The sequence below is a fragment of the Aphis gossypii genome, chromosome X (genome assembly GCF_020184175.1).
Source record: "Aphis gossypii isolate Hap1 chromosome X, ASM2018417v2, whole genome shotgun sequence".
NCBI classification, from domain to species: domain Eukaryota; kingdom Metazoa; phylum Arthropoda; class Insecta; order Hemiptera; family Aphididae; genus Aphis; species Aphis gossypii.
The window spans coordinates 4981380-5008998 of record NC_065533.1 but is presented as its reverse complement, the minus strand read 5'-3'; the positions used below and the strand labels follow the sequence as shown (position 1 = coordinate 5008998).

General features: G+C 26.0%; 1 protein-coding gene across 7 annotated transcripts in view; it reads right to left on the bottom strand.

Moving 5' to 3' along the window:
- Window positions 1-4192: 4192 nt before the first annotated feature.
- Window positions 4193-27619, bottom strand: part of LOC114125064 (probable phospholipid-transporting ATPase IA) — a 31522-nt gene continuing 8095 nt past the window's right edge. Inside the window, exons 1-23 of one of the 7 annotated variants that reach the window (XM_027988543.2) lie at window positions 21247-21333; window positions 20882-21035; window positions 19020-19240; window positions 12659-12757; window positions 12424-12584; window positions 12140-12337; window positions 11802-12079; window positions 11620-11729; window positions 11462-11557; window positions 11285-11401; window positions 11081-11207; window positions 10819-11015; window positions 10475-10759; window positions 10261-10413; window positions 9998-10198; window positions 9780-9938; window positions 9519-9704; window positions 9187-9444; window positions 8998-9116; window positions 8268-8402; window positions 8085-8180; window positions 7594-7685; window positions 4193-7452 (exon numbers count right to left, since the gene is read on the bottom strand). In XM_027988543.2, the coding sequence (XP_027844344.2) occupies window positions 7355-7452; window positions 7594-7685; window positions 8085-8180; window positions 8268-8402; window positions 8998-9116; window positions 9187-9444; window positions 9519-9704; window positions 9780-9938; window positions 9998-10198; window positions 10261-10413; window positions 10475-10759; window positions 10819-11015; window positions 11081-11207; window positions 11285-11401; window positions 11462-11557; window positions 11620-11729; window positions 11802-12079; window positions 12140-12337; window positions 12424-12584; window positions 12659-12757; window positions 19020-19240; window positions 20882-20933 (3438 nt within the window). In that variant the 5' untranslated portion in view covers window positions 20934-21035; window positions 21247-21333 and the 3' untranslated portion in view covers window positions 4193-7354. Of the gene's footprint in view, window positions 7453-7593; window positions 7686-8084; window positions 8181-8267; window positions 8403-8997; window positions 9117-9186; window positions 9445-9518; window positions 9705-9779; window positions 9939-9997; window positions 10199-10260; window positions 10414-10474; window positions 10760-10818; window positions 11016-11080; window positions 11208-11284; window positions 11402-11461; window positions 11558-11619; window positions 11730-11801; window positions 12080-12139; window positions 12378-12423; window positions 12585-12658; window positions 12758-19019; window positions 19241-20881; window positions 21036-21246; window positions 21334-27619 lie in introns of those variants that run through there. The other 6 variants (XM_050208130.1, XM_027988545.2, XM_027988546.2 and 3 more) reach the window with 6 other exon arrangements.

Here is a 27619-nt window from a genome sequence, read left to right as displayed (position 1 = left end):
TTCAAATAGTATAAGTCGTAAATACTTAAAAATTTTACCAGTTATTTAGATTGTCATTTTCTTTACGAGATTTTATTTTCAAAATATTTTGACTTTTTTTGAGCTATTTATAGACAAATGAAATTTTCAATTTTCCTAAGAATTTTTTTTTGAAGTGTCGATAAAAATTTTTTGGCCCTATAAAAATACTTGAAAATTTTATACAAAGTTCCTCATATGTTATTCTTATAGTGATTAAATAATTATAAGAATACATAGGCACAATTTGTTTTTATTAGCATTTGAAGTTCAAATTTTGACAAAAATTCGTCAAAATCATGAATATTTGCAAATTATTTTGTAGTTCAAAATTCATAAAATTGTTTGTATTTATATCTAACGTTAAAAAATTCAACACTAAGTTTTCCATAAGTTTTGCTTCAAAAAGCTATAGAGACAATTTGAAGCGTCATTATAGGAAAAATGTTTTGAGCGTTTGAGTTTTAAATTTTTATGAAATCGCGTAACGATAACAATTTATCCTCAAACATATCTATGATAATATAAGGTATTATGAATTATGATAACTACATGCAATGTTTTTAGAAAAATTGATTAACCACGCCTTTTGCAAATGCGTCCTAATTGAAAAATAAAATATTTGTTTCAAATTAGAATACATGGCAATATTTAAATATAATATATTCTAGACTGACAAATCACCTCCGTTCAGAATCGTTTTTCGTATACAATGATACCTATCATTGCATTCAAATGTAACCTACCCTAGTCCGAGGTCCATCCCACCTCCTAATGCACAGCAGAGCGGTACCCACTTGCCCGCTTTTTTTTCATTTTGTGTGGTAAAAATATTGGAGTTTAAAACAAAAAAAATCGTTAAAATATTGTTTTGTATTATTTTATGATAAATCATAATGTAATACAATAATATTTATGGGAGTTCTATGGAAAATTAAAAATATTGCGTGGTATTTTGTTATATAGGTACAATGAACCGGTTAAGTATAGTGCAGGTTTTTCGGTTTTAAATATTTTCTATTGTCAACTTATAAAGAATGCAATCTTTTATTCCATATAAATAATAAATATATAATTTAATATACTAGATACTTTTGTTAAGTATTTACATTAAAATTAAAATATACTATAACTAGAAATCGTATAGAAATTATATATGTATTATAATTTATATTAATATATATATATATAATATATATTATATAATATCATTACCTAACTAGTTATTCTATACAATTTTCAATATATTTTCACTCAGAAATGATAAATATAATATATTTTGAAATATAGGTATATTAAAACAAAGTGGAGCGAGAGCAAAAAAAAATAAAAAAAATTATCGATTACAATATAAATACAATATAGGGATATACATGAAAATATGAACAATACAAATATTTATGTTACATTTTAAAAATGTAATGAATTCATTAAAAATCAATAAAATTTGTAATGAATTTAACACGAAAATACGATAAAGTTAAAATATAATATAAGCTAATATTATAGGCTAGTACCTACTATTATAGTCCTGTTTCCCACCAATAGCTGTGTTTTGATTGGAATGAATTATAAATAAAACTAAGTACTAATATATTTTTTTTAAATCTATACTATTTAATTACCTATGTACGTAAATAATAATACTTATCTTTAGGAGACTTGCAGTTATTTTTGATTGTCATTGATTTTGATTTTTATTAGACATCTACATAATGATAACACAACTGCACCTATACTATATAATTTACAATTCATTTGTTTACTATTATTAAAAAAATAATAATATCAATCGATTGCTTCCTAAATTCGCTCTTCATATGTGATTAATTTATGGTACAACAAAGTTTGAGTTATAAAGTACATTTTAATTCATACCCTCTATATCTATACTCTGAAATATTAATATTATTACTTATATAAGAGGTATGATACTAAAATACCTATTATAGGAACTATAGGTATAAAGCAAGAATATTAATCTACCTATAATAACTAATTACTTTTTTTTTACTTATTTTATTATAAATCATATGATTAAGCGCCCATAGACCTATTAACTATAAGTTAAATATTATAACAAAAATCTAAAATTATTTGATAGTACCTTAAACGTTATTTTTCGTATTAACTTTTGATTTCATAAAAATTTAAACTTTAAATAAAATTTTTTGAATTGAGTTTAATCTTTTTGCGTTATCTTTTGATAATATTAACTGAATTTTTGAATAACAAGAGTTACTAATAGTTTCATTCAAATAATGTAATTAATTGTTTTTAATTCAATCTAATAAATTATAAATAATATTTTTTTTTGTCAAAAAGATATTGTTTGCATTGAAAATCCTTGTTTTATTTAGTAGAAATGCCGTCAGATTGAAAAATTTATTATATTAATCGGTTTAATTATTTTCAACAAACTCTACCTAGGTTATACTAATATGATATACTAGTATTTTAGAATTCGTCTAAATATTTAAAAAATTATATTGTATATAACAATTAATAATTTTTATTAATCAATATTCAACTGAATTATTTCAATTCATCATTCACGGGGATGCTAGGGAGTGCTACAGCTACAGCCCCTCAAACTTTACCTCACAAGTTTTACGTCATTACAAATATCTATAGTTTTAACAATGTAATTTTAATTTTAAGATTTTATTTTATTCAGCAGCATGTTAGCCGCTTTTACTAATGAGTAATGAGTATCATAAATATTGAGAAAGACCTGTCTAATGACATTGTTTTTGGATAAATATTTAAAATATTTGTAAATATTGATAGAAAATTATGTTTGACACTTTAGAATGTATCTACCTAATATAATCAAATATGTATTATAGTAAAAAAGGAGGGTCAAGTAAGAACGCTCTGTTGAACAGTAGGTAATTAAAAAAAAATAAAAATTATTATTATTAGTATTGTCCTGTATATTTGTTCTTAAATATGGTTACCCTAGATTAAGCAACATAGAAAATGTTGTCTATGTTACCTAAATACCTAGGTACAGCTGAATCGTCCGATTCTATTTAAATCAGAAACAGAATATAAATAGATCTAAAACTTTATATTATACATTACACCATAAATTTAAAACATGATTAAGACTTATACTTTTTTTTTTTAACTTTTTTTATATTTTTTTTTTATTGTATTTTAATGAGTGATTTGCTTTCACACATGTAATACATAAATATCACATAATCATACTTACTGTAAGTTACTTGTAGCTTTATTTGAATAAAAACATTTTTTATTTAAAATAAACGCTAATAACATCATGTACGGTATCGGTATACACTATTATGTAATAATAAGATTTTTCCTGAGAGCTCGTCGTACAATTAAAAATTCAATTCAATGCAATTATTACAATAGAAACTTATTGAATCATTTGGATCTATTATTATTTATCTTGTAGATAACGTATAAAGTCGTCATGCCATAATGACACTAAATGTTTTTATTATTAAATGTTAGAGGAAATATTACAATAAATAGATCATTTTTTATTACGAAATAGTATTAGGTACTTTTTTATTATAATACACAACTCGCCTAACACCAAACTCGCTGCAGTTACTTGAATTAGTTGTAAAATTTGATGAGAAAACACGAAAAAGAGTAATTATTAAGTTAGGCTATCTTATCAAATTACAAAAAATTAGTTCTGTAAGAGTATATACGTATATAAATACGTATACTGGTATACTTTATAATTTTTACTCATTTTTTGTAAATGACCAAAATTACACTACAAGTTTTTTTAAACGATGGCCAATTTCTAATTTATTACAAAGTCCAATTCTTTACTAGATTGATTCTTAAAATGCAATTGTATTATACGATACGACTTGTAAGCACTTACTTAATAAAGTACTTAAACCGAAGAATCTAAACTGAATATAGGTATCTAAGGTACCAACTTTTATTGTGAAGTATTTTATAGAGAAAATATTTGTAAATGTATAATAACACGCAATTAAAGCGTAGCGAATAAAATCTATTTTTATCCAAGTTTACCGATATTACGGCTTAACAGTTTTTTTTTTTTTAACATTTTGGCGAGTTAGCGATGATTAGCATAATACTATTCAACACATTAGTACATTAATTATGGTCAAATGGTCAAAAAATGAACAGACTGTGACAAATTTAACACAACTAATACATAGAAATTGACATTTATATTTATCTAAAAACAGCATTTTGTATAAATAATATGTTATTACTACGGTATAAAGTAAATATATTTTGTAATATTAAAATATATATATAGGTATATTTAGCTTTAAAACTATTTAATTTTATTAGGTGGTATGTCCCGATCTTTCAGTTAACACACGAGATACACACACAAGACAATATATAATTAATAGGTACTTAATAGTTGTGATGGAAATAAAACTCGTGTATTTTTACTAAATCGTTAATGATTTCACAAATCAGTTTAGCAATAATATCTATCACATTGGTGTTTAATAATAATTATAAATACACATTTATTAACAAATACCAATCATTAGGTACTGAATTATACGATAGTACGATAATATACTTTTATATATATATATATATTATCATAAGGTATTCGCTTAATCGATTTGACGTTAAAAAATAAATAAACAATAAAAAAATAACGAACGCGCCCTATCAGTCATCGTTTACCTCCTTAATTTAACAGGTGTACAATACAATATATTATTAGAATATTAGATTAGATAGGTACCTTACGTACCTCTATGCTGATCGGAAAACGCGGAACGCGTATGTCCCACTATATCCACTCAAACGAATTATAAAAAAATGTAGTGTCTGAAGTGAACATTTAAAAGAAAATGTACCAACTGCGGTCAATTGTACGGTAAGCACAATTTTCACTGGCGTTTTTTCCAAGGTCTAACAGACATGATACATGGACTTCGTGTCGTAAAAATCATGGTCAGCCGTCACCCTGTAATCGATATATTATTATACTCGTATAACATAACCGATCAGTTAGTCAAGAATATAACTGCCAAATTGTATTGAATTTTGTAGAATTTTGGATTGTAAAATTGCAGAAGATAAACATAACATCGACGCAAACTAAAAATGGACAACGGCCGCACAATATTATCAGTTTATTATAAAATACGTGACCGAGACCATCCGCGTATTGTATTATTATATAAGACATACGCGTTCAAGTTTATGACGTGTTCAAGTCCAGAAATTTGTACACACATACATATTTTAATGTGTAAATGGTATATTTACATGAAAAATATTGTTTATGTACAAAAGAGTGATGGGAATAAACATACGATTAATATATTGAATGTCAAAGTATTGTCACACACGTGCGCAATAGAACCTATGCGGTAAATGCACAATAATAAGTGTAGCAAATTAGGTATAAACATATTATAGTTATAGGCACGTATAAAAAATATCATTGACTAGTCTCATTCTAGACAGGATAAATGACAGACTCGCGTCCGTGAGTCAAAGCCTCAAAGGAATGCTTGCCAACAACACTGAAGGTCGGTTTCTAACTTTCCGATGATTGATTGTGTGCCCTGCCACGCAGTCTCGAACATTTGGAGACGATACGGTTCGACGACTCTACTATCATCTTAATTCTTCTACACACCCATAACTACCCACGAGGACAAGTGTCGAGTTAGCGAATTTTGTACGATTTGTTTCGGCTGGTCTGAGGTTTTAAAGGTCGTCAAGTTGATCGTAAACAATAATAATAACGATGATTAAATCAAATCGAAACTGATATCATAAATTATGAACTAGACTTATTTACTAAATACATTATAATTAACTGAAATGTGACTGTAGAAAATCGGAAAGAAACAAAAATATTTGTCCCGATATACTAGCGGCTGATCACTCTAAATCACCCGCGTCGATTGCACATACGCGCAATTGTAGAAAATGTTAAAATATTGAGCTCAACCATAAGGAACGAAACAAGTCGGGCGTCATCATAAAAAGTGTTGTATGTATATATTTTTCGAAAATATGTGATATATTAGTATTTTAAGAGCAGCTATAAAAGGCAAAAAACGATGTCCATCACGTGGAAACATGTTTGATACAGTTGAGTTGTTCTGTTTAATACATAATATATTACACATAAATTACGAATAACCTTAATATTATATTTTTGTATTCAAAAATCTATTAATTCATAGACCACACATCTTTATCTGTTAGTCATTGTCGAACTTTAAGTGTGGAAGACATAAAACTATTGCTAGGTGAATTACCACGAAATAATAATTTAAGAAATACTTAATGTAAACATTAATATACATTTTAATTAAATCTATTGTATGCTATAATACGTTATTTATGTAAGGTAATTTTAACTTCATTATGATTTGATCAAAAATTAGTTAAAAAAAAAAAAAATAAAAACACGTAATTTTTTCGACGACAGTTTACCTTGAGTATGGGAATTCAATCTAATGAAAAATACTACACATTTTCTAGATACATACTAACATACTTAATACGAAATATTATGCAGTCCATTTAATATAATAAGTTTACAGTCTACATTTAGGTACTGTCTTCACCATTAAAAATGTACCTACAAAAAAACCTTCAACTAATAATTAGATTAGGTCTTCCATGAGAGTAAATATTTTACTAATAAATTTCTGTAGGTACTACACTAGATAAAAAAAAATTATCAGAATTAATATAATCGTTTTCCTAATATATTCATGATTAGCAAACAAACATAAATAATATAAAATGTATTTATTATAATGCAATTTACCTATAAATCAAAATATGGTGGGATCCCCATTCACCATTTCACCATTAACTGTTTATCCTTTATGTACCAATAGGCACAACTACTATTATAGTTAATAGGCTATAAATCATTTTGTATTTAAATAAGTTAGTTGTTAATTTAGTAAGTTTTATCTAGTGTAGTATATACTATCTTTGTTTTTGACTTATTCAGTGAACAATCGAGATTTAATGATAAGCAAATATCAACAAATATCAATTAATGGGATTTTCACGCAGATATTATGATGTTTTTAACATTAAAATAACATTATGGTGAGCTCAATATCAAAATACATTTATGATAATAATGATAATGATGGAGATGATGATGATAATTATAATAATAAAAATAATCATAATAAACATCATAACAAAAATTATAGAGACAATAATGAATTTAACAACAATAAAAATAATAATATGAGTGACCAGCTAACAGATTGTAAAACTAAAAGTGCTTGACACGCGGTATTATATGTATAAAATTATTATAACTAACAGTGGTTTAGCGGCAGTTCGCAAGCATTTATACGACTTCTGGAGTTGGCGAGCACGTGTTGTACACGCGTATCATATCTGACTGACTGACGGCACCTCCTTCTTCTTGTGAAAAAGCAAAACCATCTAAAAAACAATATTAATTAACCGAAAAACGAACACCAATGATCATTGATCAAACTGGATCACCAAACAAACAAAACTGCGTGCAGAAACCAAACTAACATAAAAACAATAAGTCACAACATCCAGTATTTTATCACTTACGATTCATTTCAACTTCCGTGGTCGATTGTAATCGAGATTTGAAATTGAAAACACTTTTTACGTTCTCAAGGAGACGTGCCTTTTCGTTTGTTCTAGAAACAATAAATAAATAACGTGCACACATATTAACATACGCGACTACACTTAAGAACGTTAACACAAATGAATAATTTATATATATATGTATATATATATTATGTACTATAGAAAATAAATGATGTTGCATGTCACTAACTATGGTTTCATAAATACCGTTCAACCAATATCATTTTACATTTCAACTTGTATACAATGGTTCAACAACACAATACATCCAATATATCTACTATAAAATCATTGTCATGAAATAGTTTTGAATAAAATATATTACTAACTAATTAATAATGACACTTTTTACACGGTATAAAAATTTATTCATCTAATAAAAACTGTACATCAAAGATTATTTCGAACACACGAAAAGTGTTTGTAGCATATCAATTTACACAAACCTATGTCTTGGATTAACAACATTATTTGTGTTTGGTTTTCGTAATTCATTTTCTCTTAATGTTTGGACCAGAGACTTTTTGGTAGTTGTTTGAATTCTGAAAACAAAATAATAGTTGAAAAATAAAGCATATCTACATTGGGTATAATACTATAATGGCATTTTTGAAAGCCACTTTACTAACGATAAAGCTGCTAAATCCAATCCCATAACAACAGTTACTGAAAAAAGCATTAAAATCCAGAAAATTGGTGACGAGAATACCATAACATCCATCCCAGTAAACACAGAACCAATAGGGAATACCTGCCAAACGTGACTGAAACAAAGATGTAAAATCTAAGTATTAACCATAGAAATTAAAAAAATTAATATTACATAAATTACAAAGTTATACTAGTAAATGTTAACAAAAAATCAATTATAATAATTTAATAAGTAAAAATTGGAATTTGTGACTGAAAACATGTGGACTTTATAATTTGGAAATTAAAATACTGTAAATAATAAATACTTTTAAATTTTAATATAAATTAAGGGGACTGCAGTTAGATGTATAGTATATTATACATTTATGCACTATAATAAAAAATTATATTATAAAACTATAAAATAATATAATAATTTCAATGGAATTTTCAGAATTTAAGTGTTGGTATTATAACTATTTTTAGAATATAAAAATGTTAATGATTCAAAATCTGTTTTCAAAATTAAAATTAATTTAACCAGTTTAAAAGTTTTATCAGATAATTAGGGCTGAAAACCTTTTTTGTGTAATAACTGCAGTACTTAATAGTACAATATAATAAGAAATTAAATACTTTGTTTGTAAAATATTGTTTTAATGACAATAACAATTATTATAAACAATATATTTTTCTTAGTTATCATTTATACTTTAATACACCTACCTGTAGATGACCAGAAACACAAACCACGCAACAATTGAACCCCATATAGCTGTGTGTACAATATAAGACCATGACTGTATGTGAAGGCCAGCTTTGAGACACACAACAATGACGACATACTGAAATACAAAATATGCAATGTTTGATATATATTTTACAGTATAGAGGTAACAATAGAAATTATTTTACTGTGTATATAAAATTTCCCATTAGTAAGTAACCGCCTTCTTTTCCATTAGACCACACAACTTCATGTTTCAATGCAAACATACAAATCCAGAACAATAGGAATGAGTGAAGTATAGCGTTAATCACCCATATCCAAAATATCCGTACGTTAAATGTATCCAAAGTCTGTGAATAAAGCTGAGGAAACTTGAGTCTTGTGTTTGCAGTGCATACAATGTCAAATATACCGATTACCAAAGGCGGAGCAGCAGTAAACAGCTATAATCAAAATAATGAAATGAGAAATTGAAGAGAAACATTTTAAACTACATTTTAAACTTGAAAACACTTACAACATTATATAATCCAATTGTCCACCTTTCAAAAATTATTTGACCAGACCATCCGGAATAAATTGCAAACCATAGCTCAATGATGTACAAGCAAATATTTTTATAGAAACTATACAAAATCAACTTTGACATTCTATTATAATTCCAAGCGCCATGGACAAACAATAATTTCAACAGGAACTTAAACTATAAATAATTAATATTATTGTGAAAATGTCAATAGTAATATAGAAAACAAAATATAATAATTGTAATGCATACTTGGGCTATAGAATAATCAGATGCGCAAGCAGCCTGTAATCCTTCAACACCCGATATACCAACGCCAACATGTGCTTTTTGTATCATTGCCACATCATTTGCACCATCACCAATAGCTAATGTCACTTGACGTGTATTTAGCGTTACTAATTCTACAACCTATTTCAAAATAAAATATAATTAAAATATAATATATAATTTTAGTATTAAATACATACTTCTGCTTTTTGCATAGGTGATACACGACAGCATATAACAGACTTGCAACTCATGCATAGTTCTAAGAAATCCATTTTTAGATCATGAGATAAAGCATGTTTTAATGACTGACCATCAATTACTAGCGTTAAAGGATTATCAGGCTTTCCTACACCTGGTCCCCGCTCACTCATGTGCTGTCGTAGCGATTCTCTAAGTTCCTTTAAATTAAAACCAACAATTAATAATTTATGGTTTAAAACTAACTAAATAATACACTAACATCCAATGTAGGCTCATTGAGTATAATTAAAGGAGTTCCTTGTGTAATCAAATTTGTTGAGAATCCAATATTAATGGCAGTTTCTTGCTTATCTCCAGTCAATACCCAAACATTGATATCCGCTTTTATTAGAGCTGCAATGGTTTCTGGTACCTTTATCAAAACAAATTCATTATTCATTTATCATCAAATATTTAAATTATTTTGAACTAACTTGATCTTGTAATTTGTCTTCAACGGCTGTCGCCCCAAGCAAAATGAGATTTACTTCAATTAACTTGGCAACCTCATCTATAGCACCTTCTCGATTTGTAAGAACATTACCCGCTTTCAAAAATTCTTCATTCCAATCTGAGTAGGTGTGTTCAGAAATCTCGGCATAAGCAAAACACAATGTACGATAACCATTATTTGCAAATTCTTCAAGATGCTTCAATGTTATGTCTTTGTACTCTTCACCCGCTCTTGAAAGACGTTCAAAAATAACTGTATCTGCACCCTGAAAAAATTAAGTTTAAATATTTTAAATCAACTTTTTACACTATCACAAAAACTCACTTTGCAATAAAGATAAATCTTTTTATTAGGTGCACGTACAATCACGGACATTCTCTTTCTAGCGCTGGTAAACTCAATAACAGTCAACACTTCATATACCTCATTGATGCCCAAAGCTGAAATAGTGACTGCTCTTGGAGTACGAGTATGGAACACATAGCCAAATAATTGACATCCTTTTAGCAGCGCTTGCTCATCTGATAATAATAAAAACAGGTAAATAAAATTGTTTATTAATATACAACATAAACAATTTAAAAACCTGGAGATGACGCATGGTATAGAATTTCATTTGAGTCTTTAACCTTTTCTGGAATAACTGTATGACAAACAGACATCATTCTTAAAAATTCTAAAACATAGTCTCGTGTTGGATGGTTTTTTGAATTCTATATAAAAAGCAAGTCCAATTTTAAATTTTAAAACAATTTGAAATGTATGATTGAAAAACACAACATTTACATACATTTATTAAGGTCTTTTGAGAACCTTCTAGGTAAAGTACTCCGGCTATTGAACAATGTTTAAATTCCATAACGTTTCTAGTTAATGTACCAGTCTTATCAGAAAAAATATACTTAACCTAAAAAAAAAAACTGATATAACATATATTATTCATTCACAATGCTTAAAAACTTATTACCATGCCCAATTCTTCATTTAAATTTGAAGTTCGAGCCATAGCTGGTGTGTTACTTTCTTCGTGATACATTTCAATATCGTTGTTGATAAACAATGCCTAAAAAACGATTATAAATATAAAATATTGAATGAATATTAAGTAAATATGAGATAACTTACTTGCATAAAACGTACAACCTCAACAGTTACTTGCAACGAAATAGGAATTAAATTGTTAAATAATATAAAGAAAGTGAGTAAATTAAATGCAAATTTGAATGTAACAAATTCTGAAAATAAAAATAAAAATATATAAAATATATTTTAAATTCAATAAGACTAAGAGTAATCATCTTACTAACCATCTACTTGTAAGTACCAGTCTTTTGATCCCTTTTGTTTGGTCCAAATAATGTTGCAAAACGCGCTTATCAAACACAATGTACACAGCAACAAGAAAAGCATTATGATTTGGGTGTTAACAATTTTGTCTACTGTTGACCTTTTCAAAGGTGCTGAAGTCTGATTCATCATGAGCTTTGTTTCGTGGCCAGTGTATATAACTACACTACATACCCAGGCTGTGTTACGCAACATGGCACCTCGCAACAGCAGATGGTTAGGACCCAAAGACAACGGACTGAAAACAGAAACTATTACAATGCTGAATACAATACTAACTACATAACGTGATACTTACACTCTATCCACTAATTTTAAGCTGCCAGCAAAATCGTAGATCAACCGATTTGGAAGCTCACACTCAATTACTCCTTTGAAGCGCATGAGATCATTTGCATCGACATAACGCGATGTTTCTGGAAGACCTTGTCGTATTTTTAGATTTGTTTCGCCATCTAGGTTCATTGTTTCGATATAACACATACTTTGTGGTTCACTGGAAAGAAAAACAACACAATGACCACAGGACCAACAAACTATTAATAATACGTGAATATACATAATCGAAATTATGAAATATACCTGGAAGAAAGTATTAGAAGATCGGCAGGGAAGAACGTATTGTTTTGTACTCTAACAATGTCACCTACGTTTATGAGATCCCATCGTTGTGGCGTCCAAATACCGTTATTTAAGACTTCCACTTTTCGATGGTTAATTTCACGGTCCGCTCTATGTCTTTTCTAAAGCACATACATATCGAGAAAAAAATAATTAATGATAATAATAATAATTGTAGTATAATGAGTAAACTTACAAAGTCTTCGACGATTTCTTTAAGGGCAGAGACTAAAAGAATAAAACATAATGGTACTAACGTTGTGAACCGACCAGTGGGAGACACTTCCGGTATTTGCTGTAATCAAATAAAAATAAAACTTTGAATTTTTGTTCGTCACTTTGGTCGAAGTACTATTGAGTCTTATAGCTGATATTAAAATATCAAAAAAATACATTTTAACATACATGTTACTTAAGTTATGTTATAAATTATATCAATGTTTGAAAGCAACAATACGCACCTATATAAAAATTAAATTATTAAATTATTTCTTTGCAAATATTTCTTTAATATTATTTTATCGAATTATTTTTCTACTAATTCCAATTTATATGTCTTATAAAAGATCAGATAATCCTTATATATATAAAAGAACAGGCTTTTTTTATGTACCCATTTTGTGACGATGCTATTTAACATTTTTCCAATTTTTTTTTTTTACAGAATTGTTTCAAATACTTCCCTAAGTGTCAGCACGTTGCCCGATTTTCAAAATTTTAATTTTAAAGGGTTGAAATCGGTAAAAAACCAACTGTTTTACCAACAGTATAAAAACCACGAGATAGTACATTATTGTATCTTATCCACCGTAGTAAAAAAAAATTGATATAACTTTGAAACTTAATGGTTAAAAATTATTAACTTACGTACACATTTCGCGGGGTCCTGATGATATATTACTCGCATAATCATAAGTCTCACGGGCAACGCCAAGCGAAATGACTAAAATATAACCTAACTAACTGATTGACTGATAAACGTAAAGCGTGAACAATAATAGATCGAGGCTTGCAATTTACATGGTACATGCGTACCACAAATTTGGTGTGCAATAAGAAAGCATTTTACAAAATTCACATTTTTAAAGTGGTGCTTGCACAATTTTTTTGAGATTCAAAATTGTCAATGAAAATATCTACGTTTTGAATACCGTTAAACCGAATATTAAATAACAAATTAATCAAAGTTCGAATCATATTATAGAATCGGCATTTTTAACGGGCAACGAAGTGTACGGGGTCAGCTAGTATAATACATAGGTTAAACTATAAATTAATAAAATAAAATGTAATAATTTGAAATTCACTGCATTTAAAAAAAAAATTAATATAATATATACAAATAATTCCAGTTTATATCAATTATGAATGTTGCAAAGAAAATGTATACTAATATGTTCAACGTCCAATCTCTACAGCAAGAAACAAATCATTTTAATATTTCACCAAAATAAACTGCAATAAACTAAATGTTGGAACACGATTTTTTGATATGATTTCGTGATTTACTCCCTTGTAATAAAATAAAAAACTAAAAAAAAGGTAGGTAGGATATAATAACTAATAATATTTACAAGTAACAATGCAAATTAAATTAATAATTCAACGTAATTATACTTTATCTATAATCTAGTGTACGGAATGACAGATATTAATGATATTAGGTTGATGAATTATTTTCTCATTTATTTCAATTTTCTCTTTGACATACTTTATAGTAATTAATAAATTATAATAATTATTAATTTATTGTTCAAAAATATTTCTAATAAACGCATCGTGTATAGCTTCAAATCGCATTCCATTGCGTGCAGAAAACTGCCATTTTAACACATATAATATTATTATACATATTTTATAGAGTACTATAATAGTAAACTTATGGTTATAATTCTATATAGTAGTTAATAAGCCATATTGTCATATAATTTATTCCTTAGATTATTTCCATTTGCTCTGGCCATCATAATTCGAAGATCGACAGAGAATAGCACATATTCTTAAAATATAAGGAAAAAAGAAAGTTTTGTGTAAACAAACTGATTTTTGAATTTTATTATAATTTAAAAATGAATAACTGTAAAAACATAAAATGTTCACCAACTGTTTATAAAATAATTTTTAGAATATTTTCATAATTTATAAATATATTTTTTTTCTGTCAACAACAACATTTTCACTTAGTTAAAATTCTATAGGTTCAATTTTTTTTGGTATACATTTTAAAAGCAATTTTTTTACAAAATCAGTAGAATTTACGAAAATTATCAGTTACTTGTATTTTAAAGTAAAAATGCACACGTTTTAAATTTTCATAGCTAAAGTTTTAAAATTTAATATAATATTATTCTTCAAAAGCAGTTTAAACTAGAACTATATAGAATCTAAAAAATGTAAATATCAACAAAATTATTTTATAAATGTTTGTAGTTTAAAATTGGATGAAATTATATTTTGAAACGTTGAATAACAATTTTAATAATTTTGATAGAATTTAAAAATATTACTAAACTTAAACGTTTACGTAAATTTTACTTTAAAAAAGATATTTTAGATCATTTTTAGATATTATCTATAATTATACAATAAACCTATTTATTCACACCGTTAAGGTAGTATAACTCAAAAAGTAATAACAATAATAATATACAATATGGTATAAATTATGTTTATTATTATTATAACAATATAATAAATGTATTGTATATTTTGTCGAAAATGTAATCAACCAATTGGTAATGTAGTACCAATAGTAAAATAAATTACTTTAATAGCAGTATCAATAAACATGATATGAAAATATGTACTTAATGATATAATATGACAGGCCGTCTCCGCTGAAAATCATTTTTCATATACATACAGTAATCAGAGCAGTACCCGCTTGCACACCTTTTAAAAACAATATATTTTACTGGGCACGGACCAATTGCGCCTAAAACAAAATTTTTATTTTAGGGTCGATATACCAATTGCGCTGCATATATTTTAGGGTCAGTGTACGAATTACGCCACTTTTATTTTACGGTCAATATACCAATTGCGCTTGTATTCAAATTATACTATTCTAAACTGCTATGCTCAAATTATTATTATTATTAAAACATGCAAAATACAAACATCATGATTACCTTAAACTCAAAATCTTATTATTATTAATATTATTTTATTTTAGTTTTCATTAACTAAATTGTATAAATCTTATAAAGTTCCACCGACTTAGAAGACTTTTGACTTTTTTTGTTGACTTTAGGGTCAACAAGCGGCTAATAAGTCATAAGTACATTGCTCCCTGTGATTCATGGGTGGTAAGTAGTGCAAAGGTAGTAAAATATTAAAAATCTCACAATGTATTATGCATCAATACTCGCAAAAAAATCGGTTAGTAACTAACGATGCTCTGAATATTGGTACGATTCATAAAATTTATAACAAAAGAAATCAAAAACGCGGAATACTGGTACTCTTCAAAAATTTAATTTTCAGGGGTCCTAAAATATTTACAAATTTACAACGTTTATTTTTGGTTTTGATAAATTACCATCATCAACAAGTTAAATTTAAATAAACGTTAAAAACAAAAAAATAATGTTATAAACTAATAAGTTTTTCTTAGGTAATGTAAAATGTATTGAGCGCAATAGGTCTATCAACCTTAAAATATTTAAAGCGCAATTGGTATATCGACCATAAAATGTTTAGAGCTCAATTGGTATATGAAAAGAAAATTTTAAGCGCAATTAGTAAACTCCCGTTTTACTGAGTGTTATACAATATTATAGTTCATTAAATTGAATTTAAATAACAAATTTGATATAATTTTGCGAAGTAAATATTACAGAATAACGTACTAAGCTGTTTATAAAATAACGTAATGACTAATTAAAATTATTAGTAGAAGTAATCTTATTAGTTATTATAGAAAGAAAACGTAAATAACTACATACTACACCCATATACTATTCAACCATTGCATAAACCCCAGAAGTTATATCGGGTACCTAAAGATATTTTTAATTTAAAATAAAACTAACGTGTAAGCATTAATACGTAGATTTATTATATGACACACTAGATTTTTAAAAACATCTACAATAAATTAATTTTTATTATCAATTCATAAAATAGATTCATTATCCCTATAATATCAATATATTATTGTTATATATATATACGATACAATATGTATTTTATAAAATATATGTACCTAACCTAACCTAACCTATGTATGTATGTACAATATTTCACTAGAAACGAATTTATGGAATATTCTCAAACACCAGCAGGGATAATAAATCAGAACCCCAATGCAAAGGTCACGAAGCCATTAACATTTACAACCGAGTGGCCTCGATAGTAAGGTCAGTTAATATCAAAGAGTGCATAAAATATCATACTTTTAGCAAATTACACGTCAAATACACATGGGAAACGTTATTTTCCTCATTGTATATCTGCAGTTTATCGTTCAAACGCGTCGGCGGTGGTGACACATAAATTCAAAACAGCGACGCCCAATAATAAATAAGACGCGTGTGACGATATAGTACGTGCAGCACCAGTCAGAAGCACTTAACACATATATAAATATACTCAAATTTATTACGATTTGTTATCAATTCGTCAACGTTTCGATACGTTAAAAACTATTAAATGAATAATTTTCAATGCAAAAACCAAATTATTGATAACGTTTGTAACGAATATTATAATTAATAATGATATATTACATGAAATAGTTAAAAATTTAAAACTGTATATAACTCAAACTAACCTGATTTTTTTTTAAATAACCAAATTTTTGTTAACATCAGAATTGTTTTACTAAAGGATGCTATAAACGAATACATCCATACATATACAAATATAAAATGTACTATATATCCACGAGATTAACCATAATCTATACAGTTTAAAACTTCGATCATATGTTAATAGCATATTATACTAGGTATAATCAAAGTCTAAACAAGATTAAAAGGGTTGAAAATGATGATCCTTCGTAAAGTTAGGACTAAGAATGTCAATGATAACTAGCCTTCGAATTTAAAGAAAATATTCAAAAATTAGTTCATACTTTAAGAGGACGCTATACCCGCATGTGTGGTCTCTGTCTTATAAATGTTAGGTATACATATAGCAAAAACTGTTTTGCGCAGTAAAGAACCGAGAAGGCCACAATCACAACTAAGAAACGAAATTTTCACCTAATATTATAAAGGAGAACTTTAACTGTAAAATATTGTTTTTATTTTTTTGACATCAGAACTACAAAAAAAAATTATTCAAATTTAAAAACAATCGATTTTGAAACAATAGTAACTTTTTTAGTATAAGTGACATCGAAAAAATAAAAACGATATTTTACAGCTAAAGTTTTCCTTATACAGGTCGAATAACTTATGCAAAAATTAATTACACATAAAAATATTCTGGTTTCTTATTTATAGTCAAAATAACACAAAATTAATTCTTATACTAATAAAGTTTTCAAATGACTTTCTATCACAAACTTTCAAAAATCGGGTAACTCGCAGTAGAAAAGTACCTTAAAATTTAGTAAATAACTGTACTGGATGTGTTAAATTTAATTCAATAATAAATTATATACACACGAAAAACAATTCTGAACGGAGAGGGTCTGCAACCTATATTACAAAGGATATTTTATCATATATTGCTTATATTTCTTTTAATATTTATTTACTTACTACTATAATAATAGTTGTTAATTCATAAGGAAATTCAGACATACCTACTGTAGAGAATAGACAGATGAGAATAAGATTTGTAGAATAATTAGTTTAAAGTTTATTTAATAATTTTTAAAATACATCGCGTATAGAAAAATATATTTTAAGTAGGTACCTACCTAATAGTGAAATGGTTCAAGTTTCTATGGTTAATATTTTTTAAATAATAACAAAATAACGAAAATTAATTGGAATAATTCATTATTATACGTTTGAATATCCGATTTTTTCAAAGTTTTAACTTCAATTGCTCATAAAAAATTATTGCGACTATGCTAAACTTTTTTTAAATCTCTAGTAGGTAATTAACCTTAATAATAAATATTTAATAAATGTTTTCTAAAAATAAATTAGCAAATCTTCGAGATTATGATACATTTTGTAATAATTGTTACTGTAAATGATTAATTTGAAAAATTGTGACAATGTATTTTCGATATTTTTATACAAACACTTTTATCACTACTCACATCCAATTATTGCAGAAGCCTCATTTATATTTACATTGATTCAATACCCATCTTTAAATTTTAAAATTTGTCAATCCTAAAATTATTACAGATACTACCAGCTAGTACAATAAAGAAATACTTAATTTCGTTTAAATGTTTAATGGATAACTGGAGCGAGGTTAATATTTTCAGTTGCATTGTTTCAAAACATGCAACCGAAGAAAAATGTTGCACAATGGTTCCGTTTTACGTTCATAATATCTATCGTTATCGTTTGTCAATAATTATCATTATATATATATAGTAATTATATACGCAGTAAATCATCATTGTTGATGAGACTTTGACTTACCTGCAAGAGCGCTATAAGCAAGAAAAAGCAGTTCGAATAACGTCGGAACTGTTCGAAAAGAAATATGGGCAAGAACGACAGTATACTGTACTTAGCCGTGGATATACAGTTCGAACAGTACTTGTAATTTTGAACTGAGTTGACGTGTATCGTTCTGCTGTCTCTTGCACCCAGGCAATCAACAGTATCTGGCAGTCCATCGTCTTCGAAACCGTACTGATCTGAAACAATGTGTAAAAACTTAGGGATTATCATCAGTTTGTATGTGCAAAAAACACATTTCCTACATAATATTTACATGATGATATTTGATCGGTTTATTTACAGAGTATAAAGTTGGTTACACACTATGTTTTTATTTATCTATGAACAGTATACGGTATAGTTTGGACCGATATACAGTATACAATTATACACTGGTACCTAGTGTAAAGTTTTTTTTTTAAATAATACTATATACATATAATATTCAACGAAATTGAATGAAAAGTAGATAGTTTGATTTTTGATCCGCGTTCGGTGTTTAAAATAAGTGTACCTAAATCGTAGATCTAACATCGAATAACGATAATAAATGTAATGTGTACTTTGTGTTCACCATACCGAACATTGTTAAAGAACATATAAAACCGTACTGTGCGACAAGCTTGAAACACAACGATATAATTCATTATTGTCCTACGAACAATTTTAAATATTATACTCGAGAAAAAATCGATGGAACAGTTTGTACACATAAATATTTAAATTTAAATACATTATTTTTTCACGGTTTTTAATATACACAAAACGAGTTACTCGACGGCAAAACGACTGGAATTACGAATTTTAGAAAACATACACCTAATTTTTTTAAAAAACAGCACACAGTGACGCGTTACTACAAACACTGTATAATGTATTTACTTACGGGTGATAGAACACTCGTTTATGTGTACATGCCTGCATATAAGAATTATAAATATATTGACAGCGTAAAATGGGAACGTTATAGAAGTATATATTTTAGAATAAAAAAATCTTATGAACCACGTACAGTTATTAAAAAAATTGTTAATAATTTATTGTTGTTCGACATCTAAAAACAATTAGACCCAACATTAAATTATTTTCAATATATAAAAACGAATTCTTTAAAATTATACACGAAAAACATGATAAATGTACTTCAATATTTAGTTATCCATAACATTTCATGATATACGTGTAAAATAAGAGATAGCTAATTTAAAAACCAATAACTATATTATAGTATTAAAATGTATTAAATAAGATGAATCGAGATTTCTTTTAATACTCAAGTAAGCACACATTTGTCAAGTTATTATAATGAATAATGTTTTTATTTTATTCTAATGCAATGTTATTATATTAATAAGCATATATTTTGAACATGCATACAATCTACGTAATACGTCTAAAAAACTACAAAAGCAATTTTGATGATAATGTATTCAATTCAATTAGACATTGTGCAATATTAAGTATTTTAAGTAATATACTTTTATCATTATTCTGTTATGGAATACAATATGTATGTCCTAGATTGATTATAAAACATAGCATATTATGAGAATGATATAAAAATATAATATAATAAATGATCTTAGTTCCTTGTTATATATAGATAATTATAACGTCAACATAGACATTTTTTTAAATATGTTTAACAAATTTACAAAATATCAATACTTTATTTTGTAAAATAGATAATTAAATTAAAAATTAGACAAGAATAATAATAAATGTATACACGTGGGTGTATATATACGCATATAATATAGGTACTCATATATATTATATATGTATAATATATAAGTAATACAAATACATATATATATATATTATTTTATTTCTCTTACCTATGCCTTGGCTACTGGATTGTGGAGCCTGTGAATTCCCTTTTTTTGACATGGATTATAATATTTTGCACACTGAGGTAAGAACGATAGGAAGACAAGCTAACAAAACATTATATTTTGTCTGTTCATAAAAACCAAATCAGCACACACGCTACTACATACAAATATTATTATACTAACTAAAATATTACGATGTAAAATAAAATTACCCGACACCAAAAAAAGTAAAAATCTTATTTGATATTTAGTAATCAATGAAAAATTTATTAAGGTTATGTCGACGTTTTATGGACCATTCTGTGAGGTAAGATAAACACGTGGACATAATATGTTGGGAAAATAATGTTTAAAAACCAAACACATACATTGTATACCAGGATAGCGTCGTTCGTAATACGCTTCGTGTAAGTAATTACATTTTGCCGACATAATGTCCCTGCAACCATAATACCATATAAATCGCTATCTGAAACTTTAAGCCAACAAGGTCATAATGAAATTACCGATAAAAAAGTAATGAATAATTTAAGACATGTTACTTTTAGATCATTAATAAATGATTTAAAAATGTATACACTATACAGGGTGGATAATGAGCTAAATGTGATTCCTAGTCATCGTAAAGTAATCGAAACTATGAAAACTCTCAGCATTAGCACAGCTAATTATCAGTTATAATTAACAAATATCCAAAGTACATAATTGTTAAAGATTAATTAAACAATTAAGACTATATTTAAATGCGAATCAATCGATTAAATTAAGCTACTGTTATTTGTTAATTTTACGAATGTTATTTAATACAAAAGATTGTCTTAATATAAATAATAATTTGTTCAAATCTTACCCATTGAGTTTAATTAATGAAAAAAAACCCTTTTTTTATTATATTGTACAGTGTTTTTAAAATAAAAAAATTAATCGTCATTTTTAAAAATATAATTCGAACCCATATAATTTGCAAAAATAATATTATGAATAGTAATGAAAAAATAATGTTTAATTATTGTTAAAATAAACATCCAAGTTTAGTCGATTCTTTAAACAAAAAAAAAAAAAAAGAACTGTTTTAGTAATGGTATAAAATCAGATTGAAATATTCAATATTGTATATTTTCATCATTATTACGAGGTTTAACATTTTTTTTTTTTTTTAAATTGTGTGTATATATATTACATAGGTATACTGCTCGAATGACTAATTAACGTGGGTAACACTTGTTTAGTGAAATGTGACATTCACTGTAAACGAGCGCTGCAATGCATACAAACCATTCAATAATATAGATTGTACAATCTACACTCAACGATACTAAAGTAAAACTATTTTAAAATTCCATTACATACATTATACTAAAATTAAAGTAATTCATGTTATTAAAATATTAGTAATTTTATGTACGAAATTATTGTAGGCTAAATCTAACCACCTACAATATACAATTAATAGGTAAGTAGATACTATAAAATAATATTTTTCTAATTCCACTGAGCCGAACTAACAGTAAATACTTAACAAATTTACTTGGATGATTATTTAAGTAAAAAGCATCTAGAACATTTAAAAACGAAAGTACTCTGCAGGTACCTACCTACATTAAAACAATTTAAAAGTAACTATGTGCGCTATTTTATCATAAAATGAAACATCCTGTAAACGATAATTATGCAAGTATATAATATATAACGTTAATTTATTTTATTATCGAACGATTTTCACGAACGGGAAATCATGACTATAATTTATTTTTCAAATGATATGAATTAGATAAAAATCGAATTTAACAACTAAATAAATAAATAAATATTTTTAAATATTTTTCAAGATTTAATAGTAACAATAAAAACAATAAGAACCACTGAACTCGTTACTGACACGTAACCTCTTTATCATATTCAGAACACTTGATGTAATTAGATATATTACGTATAATAGAATATAGCATTTTAACAGTTGCAGTAAGCTTTAAAAAAATAAATCATTCAAGCTATTTGAGTTTAGTAAATACTAAATAATGTAATAAAATACACATTCTATACAATTAAATTTCAATTAAACACATATATTTTATTAGTTAATTTAATTTAAAACTCGATTTAAATAGATATTTATTATTCAAATAGGTGTGTATAAATTAATCATTAAAACATTCAAAGACAATTAATACCATAAAAATATACTAAACGTATATCCTCAATTAATAATATAATTAAGGTAAACATTGTCGAATTGTATTAATTTATAGATAATATTATATAGATACCTACTTTATTAGTAATAATTGTAACCTAAATACTTTAAAATATTAATTGAGATGTAGTTTAAACTTTAAAATTACAAATTTAAAAAAAAAACGACAGCCCCAAAACATTGAATTTTAATATTTATAACTAAAAAATATTTCATTACTCACTAACACAAATAAAATACTGAAATAGCTTTGAAATATTACAGTTGAACAACTACACTGAGTAACAGTTGACAGTATACACAACATAAAATTTTAATAACCAAGTAGACTATAATAGTATACTAATATAACAAATAATCAATTAAACTTTAAATGTTCGATAAGAAAAACGTGAAGAAGAATATATCAATTTAAATGTATCCGCTCCGACTGTTCAAATAAGTATTCAGATAACAACAAGGTTCAGTAACTTTATCTAGTCCAAACATATTTTAAGTAAAAAATTGCACGATAAAATAATATCATTTAAAAATCGTATTAATTAATTGCAATTTAATGACATAATAACAACAAAAAAATTACTTTTAACTGTTATTATTTATTACGATGAAAATATTATTAAATTATGTTTATAAATATATTATATGTTATGAAATGTCAATGAAAAAATCACTTTGTATAATCATCGAAAGACAAACTTACTACATTCCAATAACGTGTGAACTTTTAAACATACCTTTTTGAATACTTGTAGGTATACAGAAATAACCATAACACACGTTTTTATATTAAATTTCCATACTCAAATCGACTGAAATAGAATAAAAATAAATTGTAATTTGCCAATTATTCACGGCTGGCCAAAATTGATCACATAAATATTTTTTTTTTTATTATAATTACGATTTGAGAATAATAACTTGTAATTTTCGCATAATTTAATAGATAGTAATAGAATATATATATTAAATTATATATTAGACTAGTTATATGTTTATTTAATATTGAGAAAACTTTCAACGTTTAAACCACAATGGTTTTAGCTTTTTCTAAATAATTTATTACTACCATAAAAACTAAGCACGCTTACGGTCTAACAATCAACTTTCATACGTCCGCAAGCCGCAAGTATGAGTGAAAGACTGATGGTTATACCATGTCAGCGGGTGAATACAATCAAATGTCATCCATGCGGGGGTGTAGTAGATGTGTTTCCCCCTCACTCCTCACAGCGGCATGTTATTTTATAACTCTACGAATCACGATAAACAAAATAACTTTTAAAAATATAAAAATGAATAGGTACAATAAACGATGTGATTTTTGGAGGGGATAAAAATGTATAATGAAACGTGTATTTATTAATAGATTTATTTGAGTGTAAAAACAATTGTTCGTCAAAAAAAAAAAATTAACTCCTACAATAACCTAACAACTAAGTAACTCAATCATTTATTTATTTAATTTCAATTTTGAGAAACATTTTCACCAAAAAAACCATAATATAAATTTATTAGTCATGACTCATGAGTGTACCAACAAATAACTAAATAAGGCATTACGCAGTTACGCTGTTGTCTATTATATAGTCTATAGAATAAATAAGTTAAAAATTAAAATATAGATATTACTGAACTTTCAAATAATTAAGAGGACAACGATCCAACACGTATATCTCCGTCTTTCAAAAATTTAACATAGCAAATCTGTGTTCAATGTAGAATCAGTTGTGTTGTAACTAATATTAAAGTAAATATAAAATTTATTAAAAACGTATAATTTAAACAACCTTTTGTAGGTTTTGGACACTTGATGATATAAGTAATCAATTCCCTTTAATGTTAATAGTCGCTTACATTTAGTTATACACTTCACAAACCGATATATTGTTTAATTATTCTGAAAAAACAAGAATATCAAAAAAATTCAACTATATAATACATGTTTAATATTATATATTATTAAAATTGAACTCAATGAAAAAAATATTTGATTTAAAACGTCATCGTTAGTAATTGATCACAGAGATATTTTTCTTAAAGGAAGAATTTAAGGAATTTTAGTTTGGCTAGTACAATAGTTAAGCACGTATGTGGTATGTCGTATATTTTTATATTTATCAACTATACAATCTACAATAATTATTAATTAATAATAAAAATTTTTAATAATTATAAAACTATTAAGTACTATTTTTTTTATAAAATATTAACTTATCGATTTATTACTAAAAACAATAAAAATATTAACAGCCGATTGAGTGAATTATATGCATTTGTATGTTACCTTGTATACGTTTTTTCGGGAAATAATATACTAAAAAAGTTAAAATTTATTATTTCATAACATTTCAAAATAATACAATCATTCATCAAACACAAACAATTGATAAATTATACACGAAAATCTTTTTATTGTTAAATTAAGTTATGAAAAGAAAATTCTAATACATAAATGCATTTTTTTTTTTTTTTTTGGCAAATATTTATTCTACGAATTGTTTTACTAATAGTATTAAAATTAAATGATAAGTTATCCATTTAAAAATAGAGACAAGTTTCTTAGCTTAGAATCGATTTTCGTATGCAATGATTAATCATTAAATTTAATTTTCATTTACAGTGGCTTATCCTACTCTATAATTTATAAGGTAAACTTCAAATCATACATTAGGGAAACTCTCCAACTTTTTTACTATTATTCCGATCCTACTATAACTGTTTTAATTTCTGTGGAACATATTATGTAGCTTGTATACAAGCTAGGAAATTAATTAGTCTAATTGTCATCGGTTTTATAAAAAAATAAAAAAACAAATATAGGTATATAATAGTCATACATATTTAAGTATACTAAAAACTAAAAATTGTAAATATTTCTTTATAACTAATCAATAATTATTATCTCTATTCAGAATTTAAATATTATAGAAATAACTAAAAACTTGGGTTAGAATTTTTATGAATTTATTATTTTTCATAAATTTTATATTTCAATGTTTTGTATTCATTTTTTTATAATTAGATTTGACACGTACTAGTTCACATTGGGGCTACATAAGTGTATTATACATGTACAATGTACATTGTATAGTGTAACATACTTGTACTATATATACACGCATTGACAGTACCACAGTATACATACCTAGGTACCTAGGTATATTGTTTCAGTAACAACTTACGCAAACTTACGAATATGCAACGTATGTAGTTCATAAAATATAAAAACGTAAATAATAATCTTGGTACAAAAAAATTAATTTGAAAATAAAAATTAATACTCATTAACACTTTTTAATATATTATTTATATAAATATTGTTATCGGTTTTAAAAATTTTAATGGATAGAATAATAGGAAATGAGATTAAAAGAACTATTAAGATACTATAGAACACCGATAATATATTTATTGAAGTTAAAACTTAATAAGTTAGGTTAAAATGTCTTAAATATGTATAAGAAAAATTATATTAATCGCATTTAATTTTATTGTAAGCTTATATAATAAATAAATTTGCTCAAATCATTTAAACAAGTCTATAAAAAATTTATTTTGTGAATATTTTTAACTTCAAGGAAGGAATTCTTTTTTTATTAAAATTAAATCAAGTACTATCAACCACACAAATCAATTTGACTAATTAATCTAAATCCATTTTTGGCCATTTCATTATTTCAGCAATAAAATCCAATTATTATTCTTCTTTTAAAGTACATTCTATAGTTCAACAAATTTTGTTTTCAGAAAATTTAAAAATATATTAAAAACCACTGCACTAAAATTCTTTCCGCCGATGAAAGTTTAAGAGAAAAGAAAATAAGTATCAAAAATAAATACATTTTTCACCAAATAACGATTTATTATTTATCTAATTGAAATATTAGTACATTATATACATATATATATTACATCAATATTTGTATTTAATTCTTCCTTGTCATAGTAATAACAAACGTCAAATAATCACGAAATCGAAAGGTATGTTAATTTATTACAACACAGCAGTAGGTTGCCTTTTTATCTAATAAATTTATTATTACTTTTAATCAATTTCAATTGTTAGCATTTTCTATACACATTTTTCTAGTCATTAAACAAAAAAACTCAATCCGGACTGAGACTGACGTATTTCAGCATTTGACATTAATGAAATTTATGAAAAATTACATAATGTAATATAATATTATACAAGAATAAAAAATGATAACTTAAATTAATATTAAGTATTATTTATTTCTTCAACTTCTATTCGTCTTTATGGCAAAAGGAAAAAGGCTTTTTATGGGTACTACAGGAAACTCTAGAGTAAAAAATATTTCTTATAAGTAAAGGTTAGCATGCTATCCGAACAAAGAATGTTGGATTTTCTTATAGGATGTATAAATTATTGATTACTTTGGGTGGGGTGTTCCAATATTTCAAATATCTGTTTACATGGGTGTGGCTGGTTTATAAGGATTTAGATACTATCAGGTTCGTCTCCTAGTTCAATGGGAAGGAAGCAATAACAACTAAAATAATTAACTAATAAAAATAAACAA